Raw genomic sequence first — 19,049 nt, 5'->3', positions numbered from 1 at the left:
GATCCTGGAATAACATATTTCAAACACCGAAAGACAATGAGCTCCAACCAAGAATCTTGTATCCGGCGAAATTAAGCTTCAGGTTAGAAGATGAAATTAAAACCTTCCACAATAAACAAAAGTTAAAAGAATTCGCAGCTAGAAAACCATCTCTTCAAAAAATCCTTGGCAAAATATTACAGGAAGAGGAAATGGAAAATAACATTGAAAACCAACAATGGGAGGTAGGACAGTAAAGGGGGGAAAGTAGTCAAAGAGGATAACAAATCAGGTTTAGTAACATCAATAAACAAATATGGATAGAAGAACAAACCATATCTCAATAATAACCCTAAATGTTAATGGCTTAAACTCACCAATTAAGAGACACAGGCTAGTAGAATGGATCAAAAAACAAGACCCAACAATATGCTGTCTACAGGAGACGCATTTGATAGGAAAAGATATACATAGACTGAAGGTGAAAGGTTGGGAAAAATCATATCACTCATATGGACCACGGAAACAAGCAGGAGTGTCCATACTCATATCTAATAAAATAGATTTCAAGCCAAAGCTAATCAAAAGGGATATAGAAGGACACTTCATACTGCTCAAGGGAACCATACACCAACAAGACATAACAATCATAAATATATATGCCCCAAATAATGGTGCAGCTGTGTTCATCAAGCAAACTCTTCTCAAGTTCAAGAGTCTAATAGACCACCATACAATAATCATGGGAGACTTCAACACACCTCTCTCACCACTGGACAGATCTTCCAAACAAAAGTTAAATAAGGAAACTATAGAACTCAATAACACAATTAACAACCTAGACTTAATTGACATATATAGACTATACCACCCAACATCAAGTAGCTACACTTTTTTCTCAGCAGCACATGGAACCTTCTCAAAAATAGACCATATACTATGTCACAGGGCAACTCTTAGACAATACAAAGGGGTAGAGATAATACCATGCATCTTATCTGATCATAATGGAATGAAACTGAAAATCAATGATAAAAGAAGTAAGGAAAAATCAAGCATCACCTGGAGAATGAACAATAGGTTGCTGAGTGATCAATGGGTTTTAGAAGACATCAAGGAGGAAATTAAAAAATTCCTAGAGTTAAATGAAAACACAGACACAACATATCGGAATCTATGGGACACATTGAAAGCAGTTCTAAGAGGAAAATTCATTGCTTGGAGTTCATTCCTCAAAAAAAGAAAAAACCAACAAATAAATGATCTCATACTTCATCTCAAAATCCTAGAAAAAGAAGAGCAAAACAACAGCAAAAGAAGTAGAAGGCAAGAAATAATCAAAATCAGAGCTGAAATTAATGAAATTGAAACAAAAGGAACAATTGAAAAAATTGACAAAACTAAAAGCTGGTTCTTTGAAAAAATAAATAAAATTGACAGACCCTTAGCCATGCTAACGAAGAGAAGAAGAGAGAGAACCCAAATTACTAGCATACGGGATGAAAAAGGCAATATCACAACAGACACTTCAGAAATACAGAAGATAATCAGAAATTACTTTGAATCCTTATACTCCAATAAAATAGAAGAGAGTGAAGGCATAGATAAATTCCTTGAGTCCTATGATCTGCCCAGATTGAGCCAGGAGGATATAGACAACCTAAACAGACCAATAACAATAGAGGAAATAGAAGAAACCATCAAAAGACTACCAACTAAGAAAAGCCCAGGACCGGATGGGTATACAGCAGAGTTTTACAAAACCTTTAAAGAGGAACTAACACCAATACTTTTCAAGCTATTTCAGGAAATAGAAAAAGAGGGAGAACTTCCAAATTCATTCTACGAGGCCAACATCACCCTGATTCCGAAACCAGACAAAGACACTTCAAAGAAGGAAAACTACAGACCAATATCTCTAATGAACCTTGACGCAAAAATCCTCAATAAAATTCTGGCGAATCGGATTCAAATACATATCAAAAAAATTATACATCATGATCAAGTAGGATTCATCCCTGGGATGCAAGGTTGGTTTAATATACAGAAATCAATAAATGTTATTCACCACATCAATAGACTTAAAAATAAGAACCATATGATCATCTCAATAGATGCAGAAAAAGCATTCGACAAAGTACAGCATCCCTTTATGTTCAAACTGCTAGAAAAATTAGGGATAACAGGATCATACCTCAACATTGTAAAAGCAATCTATGATAAGCCACAGGCCAGCATCATTCTGAATGGAGAAAAATTGAAGGCATTCCCTCTAAGATCTGGTACAAGACAGGGATGTCCTCTCTCACCACTTCTGTTCAACATAGTCCTCGAAACACTGGCCAGAACAATTAGACAGACAAAAGAAATTAAAGGCATAAAAATAGGAAAAGAAGAACTTAAATTATCACTATTTGCAGATGATATGATTCTATACCTAGCAGACCCAAAAGGGTCTACAAAGAAGCTATTAGAACTAATAAATGAATTCAGCAAAGTGGCAGGATATAAGATCAACACGCATAAATCAAAGGCATTCCTGTATATCAGCGACAAATCCTCTGAAACAGAAATGAGGACAACTACTCCATTCACAATATCCCCCCAAAAAATAAAATACTTGGGAATCAACCTAACAAAAGAGGTGAAAGATTTATACAAGGAAAATTACAGAACCCTAAAGAAAGATATAGAAGAAGACCTTAGAAGATGGAAAAATATACCCTGCTCATGGATAGGCAGAACCAACATCATCAAGATGGCGATATTACCAAAAGTTCTCTATAAGTTTAATGCAATGCCAATCAAAATCCCAGCAGCATTTCTTGTAGAAATAGATAAAAGAATCATGAAATTCATATGGAATAATAAAAGACCCAGAATAGCAAAAACAATGCTAAGCAGGAAGTGTGAATCAGGCGGTATAGCGATACCAGACTTCAAACTATACTACAGAGCAATAGTAACTAAAACAGCATGGTACTGGTACCAAAACAGGCGGGTGGACCAATGGTACAGAATAGAGGACACAGTAACCAACCCACAAAACTACAACTATCTTATATTTGATAAAGGGTCTAAAAGCATGCAATGGAGGAAGGATAGCATCTTCAACAAATGGTGCTGGGAAAACTGGAAATCCATTTGCATCAAAATGAAGCTGAATCCCTATCTCTCGCCATGCACAAAAGTTAACTCAAAATGGATCAAGGAGCTTGACATTAAACCCGAGACACGGCATCTGATAGAAGAAAAAGTAGGGTATGATCTACATACTGTGGGATCGGGCTCCAAATTCCTCAATAGGACACCCATAGCGCAAAAGTTAACAACTAGAATCAACAAATGGGACTTACTCAAACTAAAAAGTTTTTTCTCAGCAAAAGAAACAATAAGAGAGATAAACAGGGAGCCTACATCCTGGGAACAAATCTTTACTCCACACACTTCAGATAGAGCCCTAATAACCAGAATATACAAAGAACTCAAAAAATTAGACAATAAGATAACAAATAACCCAATCAATAAATGGGCCAAGGACCTGAACAGACACTTCTCAGAGGAGGACATACAATCAATCAACAAGTACATGAAAAAATGCTCACCATCGCTAGCAGTCAGAGAAATGCAAATCAAAACTACCCTAAGATACCATCTCACTCCAGTAAGACTGGCAGCCATTAGAAAGTCAAACAACAATAAGTGCTGGAGAGGATGCGGGGAAAAGGGCACTCTTGTTCATTGCTGGTGGGACTGCAAATTGGTGCAGCCAATTTGGAAAGCAGTATGGAGATTTCTTGGAAAGCTGGGAATGGAACCACCATTTGACCCAGCTATTCCCCTTCTCGGTCTATTCCCCAAAGACCTAATAAGAGCATGCTACAGGGACACTGCTACATCGATGTTCATAGCAGCACAATTCACGATAGCAAGATTGTGGAATCAGCCTAGATGCCCTTCAATAGATGAATGGATAAAAAAATGTGGCATTTATACACAATGGAGTATTACTCTGCATTAAGAAATGACAAAATCATAGAATTTGGAGGGAAATGGATGGCATTAGAGCAGATTATGCTAAGTGAAGCTAGTCAATCTTTAAAAAATAAATACCAAATGACCCCTTTGATATAAGGGGAGTAAACAAGGACAGGGTAGGGACGAAAGTTTGAGAAGAAGATTTACATTAAACAGGGATGAGAGGTGGGAAGGAAAGGGAGTGAGAAGGGAAACCGCATGGAAATGGAAGGCGATCCTCAGGGTTATACAAAATGTCATATAAGAGGAAAGGAGGGGTAAGACAAGTTAATACAAATGGAAGAAATGATTTACAGTAGAAGGGGTAGAGAGAGAAAAGGGGAGGGGAGGGGAGGGGAGGTGGGATAGTAGAGAATAGGACAGACAGCAGAATGCATCAGACACTAGAAAGGCAATTTGTCAATCAATGGAAGGGTAACTGATGTGATACAGCAATCTGTATACGGGGTAAAATTGGGAGTTCATAACCCACTTGAATCAAACTGTGAAATATGATGTATTAAGAACTATGTAATGTTTTGAACGACCAACAATAAAAAAAAAAGAAAGAAAGAAAATATAATTTCAATACAGCAACATCACAATCAGGATGAACAGGCTAATTTTGGAGAAAAAGAATGTATTCTTTCATCAGAGGGGCTCAGGAGCAAAGAAGGTACCCATGTAGTCCAGAAACGACTCTTCATGCCAAAAAATATGCTTCAATGTAGAGAGAGAAAGAACAAACTTAGTTTGAAAAGGAAAGCAAGATAGAATTTCCCTAGGAAAGAAGCAGAGAGGACAGTTTGCTTGTGAAAAATTGGTCAATTAGCTGAGAGAAAGCAATAAGGCTGCTCTCCTTTGCTTGAAACCATGAGCTTGCAGCTACTAATTTTTGCTCTCATATTTACAAACACAGGAGGGTTGTTATGGTTTAGATATGTGGTGTTCCCCAAGAGCTCATGGGTGAAACAATGCAAAAAAAAATGTTTGGAGGTGAAATGACTAGATTATGAGAGCTGTATCCTAATCAAGTGGATGGATCCACTTCATTGGATTACCTGGGTGGTAACTATAGGCACCATAGGGTAACGATGGCTGGAGGAGTTGGTCACTGGAGGCATACTCTGAAAGTATGTGATCCTCAGGTGATCAGCACTCTTCAGCCATACCCTTCCACCATGATGTTCTGTCTCACCTAGGGCCTTGAGCAACGGAGTTGACTGACTAAGAACTGAAACTCTGCCATTTTGAGACAAAATAAATTCTTCCTCCTGAAAATTGTTGTTGTCGGGTTTTTTTTTTTTTGGTCACACCAACACAAAGTTGAATAAAAAAAGGGTTAAAATACAACTTAAACTCTGATGTTTGTGTACTTTTGAAAAAGAAAAAAGTAGCCATCAAATGGGATACAACCCTGACCTTACTTCTCAGGCAAATAATTTTTAGGAGCAGAGTCTCATAGAATCTGGATTTGTGGAATTGGTGACAGGACTTTTCTTCTTCCTCTTCTTCCTCTTCCTCCTTTTCCTCTTCTTCTTCTTCCTTTCCTCCTTTTTCTCCTTCTCTTCCTCCTCCTCCTCCTTCTCCTCATCCTCCTCCTCATCCTCCTTCTCCTTCTTCTTCTTTATTATTATTATTTTTTTTGGTACTGGGTTAAACTGAGAGATGATATATCACTGAGTTACATCCCCAGATATTTTTATTTTTTATTTTGAGACAGGATCTCACTAAGTTGCTTAGAGCCTCACTAAATTGCTGAGGCTTTCCTTGAATTTTCAATCCTCCTGCTTTGGCCTCCTGAGTTTACACTTGGGATTGCAGGTGTGCACCATCACACCCAACATGACATGACTTTTAAGAAAATAGGATCATAGTTTGGGCTCAATCATTTCTTCATTTATTCCCTAGATCGTTTTGTTCTGTTTTGTTTGCTGGTGCTGGGGATTGAACTCAGGGTCTCATGCATACTAAGCACATGCTCATTACTGAGCTACACACTCAGAACAAAGTGGAGGTATAACTATATGATTCTTTAATAGACCATCAATGATAACTCATAGTAAAATCATTGACCTTAGGTATTAATGCTTAACGATAAACTGAATTTGGATATTAGTATTTATTTGGCACAAATCAGAAACTGTCAGAAATCACAAAAGATGTCTACTTAAAGATAGGAAAGAGTTTCTGAGTTCAAAGTATATATCCAAAAATGGCATTAATAATAGCTAAAAATGTTGGTCCTGAATAAAAATGCTTAGATATTATTCAGAAAGATTTTTTAATACCATTATAATACAGAATGCTGCTAGGGAATTATTTTAATTTGAAATAACTGAGATTAAACTTAATTCTGGAAAATCTTAGAAGGATATAAACTATTAGATGAGCTCTGTATTAAGTTTTACTGTTTTGCACTTTTAAAAACGTGTATATTACTTGATAGTAAATTTTATTAGATATGCTTATTTCCCACACAAATTATATACAAGAATAATACACATCATGTTGTAAAAATAATGTAGAGTAAATGTTATGGTTCAATTGGCCTGTGTTATCTTTTTTATGGTTAAAAAAAAAAATCCAAGGTTTCAACCTTCATGAAAATGATGATACCATGTTATAGAGGAAGAGTGAGCCTCATGAATGCCAGGAATACAAGTGGGTGGATGAGAAGAGATTAAGGATGCAGATTCTATTAATAAATATATGAATCTTTCTAAGGAGGTTGCTGTAGTCCAGTGGATGCCTTGGGTAGTGCTGACTTCTTTGTCCCTGGGAATATTCAAATTGTCTATGTAAATATTTGACTGGCATGTTGGATAACTAACAATACATTATTTATCCATTCATGCAACAAAAGCATCATTCATTGACCACATATTAGGTTTCATGTTACGGAAAGAGGATGTTGAGGTCAGTTAGCCAGATTAGGCCCCTGCCCTCGTGGAGTTAATAAGACAGAGAGGGATATAAACAATAAATGAGACAACAAGTAACAGAATGGGCAAGTACCTATTGTAATACTTACTGTAAAGGAAATAAAGAATTTGAGAGAGTGGCCGGGTGGGGGGCGGATACACAAGGGTGAACAAGGAAAATGATATTTGAGCTAAGCCTTAAGAGGTGAGAGATGGTAGGTGGGAGATGAGCATCTCGGGCCTGGCACTGAGGGCACAAAGTCAGTAAAGGACTTGGTTTGCTAGAGGAAGAGATGTGGCAATAAAGCAATAGCCCATTCTCCTCTGTGCCTGTGGGGAGATGTTTTTGTTTAAAAAATAAAGTGGTATCACTAAAAAAAATCTAAACAGGAGAGCGATGGAACTGGATTTATCTTTTTAAAAGAACAAGTCATGACTGATTTCACTTTCTATTGCTATAACTTGATGTCATAAAGCGAGTATTAATAAAGAATAAAGGTTTATTCAACTCATTTTTTTCTGAAAAATGAAAAGTTCAAGATCAGGCAACTGCATGTGCTGAGGTCCTTCTTGCTGGCAGGAACTCTCTGTGGAGTCCCAAGAGGCACAAGGCATCACATGAGTGTCACATAAAGGCACTGTCCCATTGAAATTGGGTCCCATCCTTATGGTCTTGTTTTTAACTTAATTGCCTCCTTCCAAAGGTAATTAATACCATACATTACCTCCAAATACCATAGATTCAGTTCTACCCTCTTCATAGCTCACATGGGGATCATATCTCATCCTGGGTCTTGGTGGAGACCTTCAGCAGGTGTACTCAAGAGAATCTCTGAATTCTTTTCCAGATCTCATGAGAGGGTCTTAGCTCTATTGTATTGCAAATATCAAACAGTTACACCCCATGCACTTTGGCAGCAAGACTGTATTTGACAGCAAGATTCTACCTACAGAAAGGACACCAAATAGCAAATTTGAACAGTAGCTTGGGGGAAGGTGAGCTATACTTGTGATTTATCCTGAATTTGTCCTCTTGATGTGGTCATCCTTCTCCCAACCCCCACCCAGGTTCTTCCTACACTTCTACCTGATTAGCAATTCTACCACTGACAACTGACCGGGGTCTTTAATTTTGTCCCAACTCATTATTTTTCCCATAATGAAGGTTCTGTCTCTTTTCCATCACTCTAGTCAATCCTCTTGTACCAACACACTGGCCAGCACCCAGGACCATTTTCTCCTTTAATATCCAGACTATAGTTTCCTTGAGAAAAAGGATCATGCCTGTCTCTTCATTATATCCTTAGATTCACCACAGTGTTTGGCATCTCTGATTGCTAAATCTTCAAGACATACTGTTGTGGGCATGGACACCTGATTTTGGAGGCAGCATGCAGAGACATGAGATGCTGTTGGACAATGACCCCCCTCTCTGCATGCAATTCTCCCTCTGGCTTCTGTACTAGGAACCAGATTGGCATTGGGCTGGTTATATTGCATTTTAACCTGAGTTGGAACTGAGCCTTTTTCTTTTTTTCTTATTTCTTCATAAGTCAAGGCCCAAGCTTGGGCACAATTTAGTATTCTTGAATTATGACTGAGTCTTAATGTGAGAACTCAGAACAAGCTCTGCATCTTTCTAGGATGATAATACCAGCTGCATTCATTGTACATACTGCTTGTTAGGCACCATGCTGAGTGCTCTGCAAGCACTGGTCTTTTAATCTTCAGTGCAACCCTATGTAGAAATTATTAACCTCATTACATAGATGAGGAAACTGAGGCTTAGAAAGGATAAGATATTTGCTCAGTCACAAGGCTAACACGTAGGACATCTGAGCTCTTCATATCTGTCTGAATGGAAAACTTGTATTCTTAAATATTACAAAGAACTTTAAAAATAAAATTTGCATTGATACACAGCACAAATAAATGGATCATTTAATTTTTTTTTATCAAAAATGAGTATATGGAACTAGGTTGTACAACTGCAAAGATTTTAATTTCTCTGCCATACATTTTCCCCTTCATCTCTGAAAGAATATCTCTTTATAATCTCTATTTGCATATCAGAGCGTATCATTTTAAAGATCTATTTTAGAATTTTAAAACATTTTATTTTGTTAGAAAAAGCTCAGGAAATCCAAGGATGCTTAGAGAAGAATAGTCTATATCTTAGATTTTAAAAGCCTTAAATGAAAGATATGACAAGAACATAAAAGTTCTTACATGTAACTGAAATGTACATTGAGTCAAAACCATTCCGATCCTAAATCCTTCATTACTTATAGGAAGTTTCAGGAGCTGAAACCAGCTCATCTGATAAGTTTCTTTGCATGACAGTTCTTAAGTATCCAAAAGACAGATTTTTCAATTTTTAATTTAACATGGAAGCACAAATTCATATATTTTATGTCTAAAAACAGATTGTCTTTAAAAATGCCTGATGCTCCTGGTGTTATTTAAAACATATATAAAATATCGAGCTACCGCTCTATCTAGGAAACTGTATAATACCCACAAGTCCCTGGCTTTCTGTGGGCAGAGCTCAGACAGAAGTCTTCATGAAGAATAATGCAGATTTTCTTCAGTAAAAACATGAGTTTAAGGTTTATGCTGATTGTCACAAGTAGCTTGGGAATCATTATATATAGACCATTTAAATATATTAAGAATCCAAGAAAGTGCTTCTGGAAAACCACAAATAAAATTAAGAGGATAAAGGGTAAATGTTTTATCAGCCAATCTTAGCCAAGGACAATAATTTTCCAAAGCTTGCAGAGACAATGAACTCAAATTAAGATTTCAACTTGCAGCAGAGGTTACACACCTATGTATTGTATGTTGCTTAATTCACCAATTTCATTGATTTTTGAAACACCTCTACTTACACTGTTACACTTATTCTACATCTGTCTTATCCACTGTTTCAGTAAGGAGACTCAGCATTCATGACATGTAGGAAGACCTGGGTGTGGGTCATACTGAAAACTCTTAGCTTTGTATGCACATCATTTAAATCCCTCCATGGCTTCATCTGTACTATAGACGGGCAGAAAATTTCCCCTTTCTTCACAGAGGTTGAGACAGGGTACAAACAAGACCTCATAGTGGCACAACCCAGGTTCAAATGTGGGCTTTCCCTCTGCACCAAGGCCTACCAGTATGAGGCCTCCAGTTCCTTACCCCACCGGGGCCTCAGTTTTCTTAGCTGTACAACAGAATATCACCTATCTAGCAAAATATCATGAGATGAGAAAAAAATATGCCAAAATATGCCAACATTAACACATGTATTAAGCTCTCAATAAATATTAGGTATTGATGCCTATGAATATGTTTTGTAAACTGTATTCTATTTATGGGCATTATTGTATGACTTAACTGTTTCCTCAGGTATCATCTAGTTTCTTTCTGACAGATAGACCACATTTCTCCCCTCTATTAGTCTACATATGTAAACATATTTTCCTTTGTGTATTTGAGTCTTGTGATACTCCTCTTGTAAACTTTGTATGAGACGGTGATGTTAGCTATCCTCCTGATAGGGCAACCTTTGATCCTTTCTCCTTTATTGCATCCCAGCCTAAGTCTGTGGTGAGTTTCAATCTACTCATTCATTCAGCATACACCCTCTGGAGGCTACTGTGTGACAGGATCTCTACCCGGAGTTATCTTTCAGGAGGAATTGGTCCCATGTATTTTATCATACATGGTTTCATTAAGTATCATCAGTTATTAGGATACAAATTTTCAGTAATATAGAAAAGTTAGTACAATCTTATAGTTCATATAAATTACAGTGGGAATCACAAACGCATTTTGACAATGTTATAGATTCTCTAGAAAATAATTATAAGCAATCTCTTTTCACAATTAGAGATGATTAAGAAGTCATTCTGTTTTTACTTTATTTTCCTTAATAGTCATTAAACCACAGTTTATTTCTAACAATGGAAAACAAGTAAATTTTACAACAGCAGAGTATTTATGTTTCTGTGATGCTCTAGGATATTTCCTTTATTAATAGTACTATTATTATAGATATAATCAAATGCTTCTAATATGCATCAATTGCTAATAACTGAATGAAAAAAAATACAAGATGAGCATAGCAGGGTTCAGTAAGCTATTGCCTGTGGGCCAAATCTAGTCCACCATCATTTTTTTAAAATTATTGAAACACAGCCTGGTCCATTTGTTTACTTATCAACTCTGGCTGCTTTTGTGATACATTTGCAGAGCTGAGTAGACATGAAAGAAATGATCTGGCTTGCAAAGCCTAAAATATTTCCCATAGTCTTTTACAGGAAAAGTTTGTTAGCCCCTGCTTTATATATAGGAATTAAATAATTTCTGTGCCAATGTGAATTATCAACACAAAGTATTGAAAGAATAAAGAAAAAGTTAGGAGAGAGTTTTTTTTTGTTTTGTTTTGTTTTGTACATTAGCTCCCCCTTTAGGCTTGTGCCTGATGTTTGGTAGATAGACCAGAGATAGAAGAAATGCTATATTTTTGCAGGTAAATTCTCTAAAAGATATCTATGCTGGGTTCAAGGGGCCAAGCTGTTCCCACTGACATAACAAATATTCTAAGTATTAAACCTCCAAGCAAATGACCTGTGGAGTGGTATGATCTTACTTTCTTTTAGGAGATAAGAATTGCATTTTTGTAAGTCATTTTTTGTTGTTGTTGATAATGTTGGAGAAAATTGACTTACTATATCATCACAGCTTACTTAATTGAAAAGGGTCATTGCTACATTATGATTAAAGTAGAAAAAGAAAGAGTTCACGTGTTACCTGTATGTTGCTCTTCGATCCAGACTTGCAAATACATGAAGAGGAGCAGCCCTGCTACTCCGAATATCAGCACAGAGAGGAAGACTTGCTTGGGGTTCATGACCACTTCAGATGGCTATCTTTCTCCTCATGTCTGAATCTGAAGACCGCATGATTTGTTTTTCCATAAAACTTTAATCTTTTGGGGTCCTCTGAAGGCCCATTTCATGAAGTAACCTAGAATTTAAAACAAAATCCATGTTTTAGGTGACTGATGGCATTTATATCCAACTATGATAGAAATTTGCAGCATATGAATAACACTGAAGACTTATATGCAATGTCATGCTCTTAAGACAGGTTAGAATGAAGTAGATCTCTCTAGAAGGGCAGTTTGCTACTGCATTCTTTTATCTAAGGAATGTATCATCCTACAGTTAATAAGTAATATCCTAACATAAATTAGGCAAACTTTGGCCAAACTTAAGCTCTTTGTATTGTAAAAGTAAAATTACATTTAGGGTTATGTTAAGATGATTTTAAGAGACAGGAAGAATAGCATTGAATGGATTGCTGAAGACTGGTCTTGAAAAACATGTTTGTGGAATGTAGGAAAATACTTCCTATCAGACAAAATATAATTGTTCAAGGTGGTTGCTTCTGAGATGCAAGCGGATACCAACATCTGAGGATGCACAAGTCCCTTATAGAAGATGGCATAGCATTTGCAAATAACTTAAAGTACATTCTCTGGTATACTTTAAATCATTTCTGGATTACTTATTATACCTAATGCAATGTTAATAGTATAAGAATAGTTGTTGTACTTGTATTGCTAAGGGAATAATGATGAAAATAAAAAGTTTGTACATGTTCATTACACAGTTTTTTTCTTTCCAAATATTTTTCATCCCACTTTGGTGTAATTCACAAATAAGAAGGGTTGACTTCATATAAATCAAAAATGGGGAGTTTAATCTAACATTTCCTTTTTTATATAAAAGTAGCATAATTTCTCAAATTTTCATGGTGAATTTAAAAACCACCAAAGGCATAAAAGGTTCAATTTTAAAAGTCAGAGGTCAAGGACCCCTCCCACAATAGCTCAGAATTACTGAAATCTATCTCAGAATCCAGAAATCTCCCTTAGTAATAAAAGTTTACTTGATTTTTAAAAATACTGAGATGCTTTTCTTTCAGAACAATTTCATTCAATGTAATCTTAACCATTTATTTTTAAGTCACATCCATTTTTGAGATCTAATAAAAAATTCAAACAGCTCCCTTTAGAAAAATATGAACACACATGAGCTCACATAAAATGCCAGTACGTTTATGCACATTCACTGAAATTCAGGTAATTAGAATGATCTGATTAGGAAAAACACTCACCCGACATTTAAAAGTATTTATGCAGAACAAGAAAAATGTCACATCTCAAATACTCATTTAAAAATATTTTTCCTATAATTTCTCTATATTTTAACTACTATGTGGGCCACAATAAAGAGGTACGGTCATCAACGTATCTGAGGCATGTTTTCAAATCCACTTGGAGTCCCTGGGGCAGGAGTAACTGTTAAGGACTTCGCTAGTACTTTTAAGGATTTCAAGTATTTTGAATTTTGATTTTGGTAAGAAAAGAGGTTTTTAAATAAGTAGGAGAAGTGAGAGCATTACCATACTGCTTATTTGATAAGTGATCCTTTGCTCCTGTATTGAATCAAAAATAAAATATGATGGTCTTTCAAGACATATGCAACAAAGGTCCCAAGGGAGATTTGCAGTGCTAGGGATTGAAGATTGAATCCCCAGGGAAACTGTGGAAAGAAGCCAGTTCTCTCTCTCCCCTTATCCCACAGTTTAACCATGAACAGACATAATTCCTGGGTATGTAAGAAGATTCAGATAGGAGGAAGCCATTTGGACAAAATCCACTACAAACAAAGAAATAGTTGTTTACAAGAAGAAAGAGACTTTTACAATCTGTCTACATAATTAAAACTTATCTCAGAAGAGAAAGGATAGAAGAAAACTCATAAATCAGCACAGAGCCACAAACCTATGAGAATGGTGGGTGTAAGAGCCAAAAAAAAAAAAAAGACTCCTTGGGGCTTTGCAGAGGAAAATTATTACCTACGATGCTGGAAAAAGATTAAGGATTTGCCCTGCTTTTCTTCCGGAGATGTTGCCATACCCTGACATACCCTCCTGGGTGAGAAGACAGACAGGGGAAAAGCCATAACTGTGATTATGGCAGATGTGAGTAGGATTGAATGATTAAAGCCACAAGGCAGAAAGGCAATCTGGTGTAAAACGCAGAGATACGTTTGATTTTCTCCCATTTCAGTCCATTAACCCAACATTGGTGTGAAGAAATGGCTCTCATTAAACAAAGGTGAGGCAGAGGAAGCAGCCGTATGGCTCTAAGCAAACCCGAGGGTCAGTTGTGATGGGAAAACACACCTATTTGAAGATCATGCATCTGCCTCCAAGCCTGCAGAAAAAGTGCAGACTACTGGAGATTGAAATTACTTGGAATAATGCTGTTTTATGTCCAAGCATTCTACAGTGTTTCTATGGCTAAAGGCTTCCTGTATTTTGTGCAACCTCTTCTTCCCACTCATGGACACAACCTAAGAGGTACTTAACCACGCATTGCATTGAATTTTGAGCTCCAATAACAGAATGCAGGTAATTGATGAGTGAATGTTATAGCTGTCTTTGTAAAGCTGTAGTCCTAAACTCCAAATGGAGGAGTAGAGACTATTAAAATACTGAAATATAGCATCTACAGTTCTCTGTTAAAAATACATATTTAGTTTTATTTGCATAGCCTATTGATTTATCCCTCACAATTAGGAAAAGAAATATAAAGATAATTGCTTCACTCCATTATCTTTCTCCCAACACTTTAAAATTTATTCTTTTAAATAATCATGGCTATCAACAGAGGTATTTTGGGACTTCAGTATAGAGATAAATTACTAGCTAGGGGCAATTTACAGAAAAGGATATTAGAAGTTGCTGAGTTTGGCAGAAGTTTTGGATTTTAGGGAGGGAGTGGTGGGATTTCAGGGAAGGCTGGGGATGAGACCAAATGAGGCAGGCAGTTAGGCACACAAGAAACTCCAGCTCCGTGGCCCTCTTCCCAGTCCCCACCCTTGGGGGCACCTCTGCAGTGCGTGCCTTCTCTGTCTCCCATAGCAGCTACACCATTCTCCATCTCTTTCCTACCCATTCCAAGCAAATAAAGGTTCTCAGTGATGAAGTCCATCAATGCAATGCCCTCCCTGGACAAGTTTACTACCTGTCCTCAACCACACACGGCTTTGCAGAACAAGAGTCTTCTCCCCTCCCTCCATCCTTCCCAGGTTTCTGTGAAAGGGAGCTCCATCACCAGCTCCTCCACTGGGGTCTAATCCCTAATGTCTTTACCCAGGGACTCTTTCCTCTGGAAATCCCCAAACAAGTCCTTGCACTCATTCCCCGACAAGCTTCTAGACAGGTATTGACCCTGATGGCCTCAGGCACCTCATTTCTCATCCATTTCGGAACCACAGCTGCCCAGGGGCAGAAATAAGATGTAACAATGACCAGAGGTTGTGTATGGCTTGAAAATTAGCAATTCTCTTTGTTGGTTCATTTTGTGTTGCCTTTTGCCATTCTGGTTTTCACTTCTATGAATTTCCTTGTTGTATGTATTCCCTACTTTTCTTATTGACACGTGGTTTTTATGTATTTTGGATATGAATTCACTGTCTTTATTGGTGTGACAAAGATCTCCCTCTTTGTAACTTTTTCTTCCATCTCTTCCCCTTTTTCCTTCATTCACTGGTGGTGTTTTATCATGCAAAAGTTTTCAATCTGTTTTATCATTCTTTATGATTTATCAGCTGGAGTATTGAAAGAAAGCACATGATATAGTAACTTTTAAACTCTGGAGAGTTTAATAACAGAACATTTACAAAGATTGGGCAGGGTTTAGAGAGACCAACAAGAGATAGGGCAAGTACCCCCAAACAATTAATAGCACCTGCTTCTAGAAGGGAAGAAAGAAAAGCAGAAAGCTATTTCTGGAATCTGGAGAGAGCAAGTGAAAGGATAACTAGCCCATCCTCCAATTCCTCCTGCCTCTTAGACCTGTCAGCGACTCCCATTTGTTGAGTACAAGTAAAAACCAGAGGTTCGGGGAGCCCTTTAATATAGTTCATTCCGAGACCCTCCCAGAAGAGAAAATGGGAAATATCAAGCTACATCTGGGTCCTTTATGATTTTTTAAGATAACTTTCCTTGTTTTCAAATCATAAAATTATGTTTCTACATTTCCTTTCAAAAGTTTGAAAGTTCTGCTTTTCATATCAAATACTTGAATCTACCTGGAATTTACTTTTGTGTACATTGTAAGGTATCCATTTGATAGAGATAACATGCACTCAAATCTATTTTATAATCTAATATTTTACTTCTGATTTTCAATGCTGATTTTGTTACAGATTACATTCTTTGCGTGTGTGTCTCTGTGTGTGTATGTGTGTGTGTGTGTGTGTGTGTGTGTGTGTACTTGAACATTGTTTGGTTTTGCTGGTCCAATATCTTACTTTCTTTAAAAAATCACCTTTGGAAAATTACGTTTGTCTAAATAATTATCATTTCCCGTTAGTTGTCTAATTTATAGGCACAAAGTTGTTCATAGGATTTTCTTCTGATTCTAAAGATCTCTTCTGCAGCTGTAGGTATAGTTCCCTTTATAGTCCTAAGAGGGTAGATATTTGTACCTTTTCTCTTATTTTTTTTCACTTTTTCTAGAGCTTTTTCTGTTTTATGTAAAAAGTATATCATAATTTCTCTATTATATTTGGTACTCTGCTTATTGATTTGTGCTCTCACTTCTATTATTTTATTCATTCTACTTTTTTCTTTAAGAATGTTTGTTCTACCACTGTGACCATTAGCAGTACATCATGATCACTACGATTCCTGAAATTCTGCAAGCATGTCTATATATTTCCCCCATTCCTCCCACAAGAAAGTTTTTTTTTAAAGAAACTTTCATTTTGAAATAATTTAAGATTCACGCAGACATGAAAATAGTAAACTCCTGAATGTCTGTATCCAGCTTCCTCCAATGATTGCATGTTATATATGCATACCATAATGATCAAGATCTGGAATTTAACAGTGGTACCTAGGGAAGGCCAAATAATGCCCCCCACCACAAAATGTCCACCTTTCAATCACTGAGGCCTACAAATACATCACTGTCCATGGTGATGAAGAATTGAGGTTGCAGATGGAATGAAGCTGCCAGACAGCTGAACTGAACATATTGAATTATTATTCTGAATTATCTGGTGGACACCATCTCAGCCCAAGGGTCCCAAAGACTGGAAGAGGGAAACAGAAGAGGAGTCTACAGAAAGGACTTGTTCACCTTAGTGAGTTTGGGAGATGGGAGAAGGAAACCCTGAGTCAAAGAAAACTGGGGTTCCTAGAAGTTGGGAAAGACAGGAAATGGATCCCACTCAAAGCCTCAGGAAAGAATCTGGCCCTGCTAAAATTTGATTGTAACTCATATCTTACTTCTGACCTACAGAACTATTTAACTGTAAATCTGTGCTGTTTTTAAGCCACCAAATCTGTGATTATTTGTTAAAGCAGGAAAGAGAGAGAGGAGAGAGAGAGAGAGAGAGAGAGAGAGAGAGAGAGAGAGAGAGAGAAACTAACACAGTGCAATACCATTACAAAATATCATTTTGAAGGAAGATGGTTAAAGTTGCTATGAATGGATGGAATAGTGATGATTTTTTTCCAATGATTTCTTAGGTTTAGTGTTTAATGGTCGACCCTCCAGTAATTGCTTAACTGTTCAATGTGTTTTGTCATACAGACGCAGAAATATATTTCTTTACTAGACACTAATTTGTAGGTGCTTTCTTATATATCTTGTTGCTTAGATTCCCTGTGTAATTTATTTAACAGGTACCTTCTGCTTTTAGTCATTGCAATTAAGATCCAATTATAATTAAAATTTTTAACAAGACAAGGCTTTGCCCTCATATTCTTTGTTTTAGAAGAAAAAGTTTTAAACTTATATTTTACATTCTAGTATTCAATATAGAAGTTTCTCTTTTAAGCAACAATAGCCTATTTCAAAGACTACATAAAATTAAAACCAAAGACCGTGACAAATAGTTGTCCTAGAGGGGGGAAAATGCAGAGATTATTGCTAAATGGACTGTTCATCCCATTTTTGACTTTACTTGTTCCCCAGTCTAAGTTAGATTTTAAAGTTTGAAATATTTCAAAATGCTTAGTACGGATGAAACATAAAGAGTGCTGTATTTTATATTTATTTATATGCAGTCGTAAGAATTTTTAACATGCATTTATGCCAGTCAAGAAGCATCAGGACTACCATTAACAAACACATATTAAGAATCACTGGAATAACATTAAGCAACACACAAAGTATGAACAGAATCCATTGTATTTTATTAAAGAGATCAATGAAGATAGAGGGAGCCCTTAAGCCATTTTTTTTTAAATCCTAGGCTTTAACCATGGTGACACAAGAACATGTCAATTTGGGTAGTCATATCTAAGATAACTAGAAGGAGTTATCAGTAAGGGATAAGACAGATGAGGCAAGAGGCATTATGGACTGGCTAAAGGAGTAGCAAGTTAAATGATATGATTGTTGGAAATAATAGTGCAACATAAGAAATGCTTATGGCTTACAGTCCATGGTTGGGATCCATTGTGGTATACCCAAAAGAAATGGGTAAAATAGAAATTGGAATTAGAGGATATTGAAGTGAATATTGTGTTGCCTTTCCAATATCTTTCTGCCCTTCTGTGGAAGTTAGTTTAGAATGGCTTGTCCCCACCTTCGGACTCATGAATAGGCCTGAAATAGCATAATTCTGATGGCAAATCTTATGCTCTTGATCAAAATAGTTGACCCAGGAATGGCCATTTAATTACTTTTCTGTGCCTGCTATAACCAATTATCACAAATTTGGTGGCTTAAGAAAACAGCAATTTATTTTCTCAGAGTTCTGGAGGCCAGAAGTCTAAAGTCAAGGTATACCCAGGGTCATGCTCCCCTTAATAGAAAAAGAAAGGCGAGAATCCCTCCTAGCTTTGTGGACTTCTAGTGACTTTAGGCATGTGGTTGCCTAGATCCAGTCTCTGCCTCTGACATTACATCACTTTTTCCTTCGTGTGTCCTCTTTTGTCTCTTACAAAGATATTGATTGGAGTAACTGACCATCCAGATAATCCACGGTGATCTCATCTCAAGCTCTTTAACCTAATTTCAATAGCAGAGACCCCTTTTTCCAA

General features: G+C 36.7%; 1 protein-coding gene across 2 annotated transcripts in view; it reads right to left on the bottom strand.

Moving 5' to 3' along the window:
- Window positions 1–11,832, bottom strand: part of Chst9 (carbohydrate sulfotransferase 9) — a 214,036-nt gene extending 202,204 nt beyond the window's left edge. Inside the window, exon 1 of one of the 2 annotated variants that reach the window (XM_026388071.2) lies at window positions 11,724–11,832. In XM_026388071.2, coding sequence (XP_026243856.1) covers window positions 11,724–11,823 — 100 coding nt within the window. In that variant the 5' untranslated portion in view covers window positions 11,824–11,832. The remainder of the gene's footprint in view (window positions 1–11,723) is intronic. The other variant, XM_026388072.2, reaches the window with a different exon arrangement.
- Window positions 11,833–19,049: the final 7,217 nt, after the last annotated feature.

The sequence above is a fragment of the Urocitellus parryii genome, chromosome 13 (genome assembly GCF_045843805.1).
Source record: "Urocitellus parryii isolate mUroPar1 chromosome 13, mUroPar1.hap1, whole genome shotgun sequence".
NCBI classification, from domain to species: Eukaryota; Metazoa; Chordata; class Mammalia; order Rodentia; family Sciuridae; genus Urocitellus; species Urocitellus parryii.
Note: the sequence above shows the minus strand (reverse complement) of the source record. Positions and strands in the feature narration are given on the sequence as shown.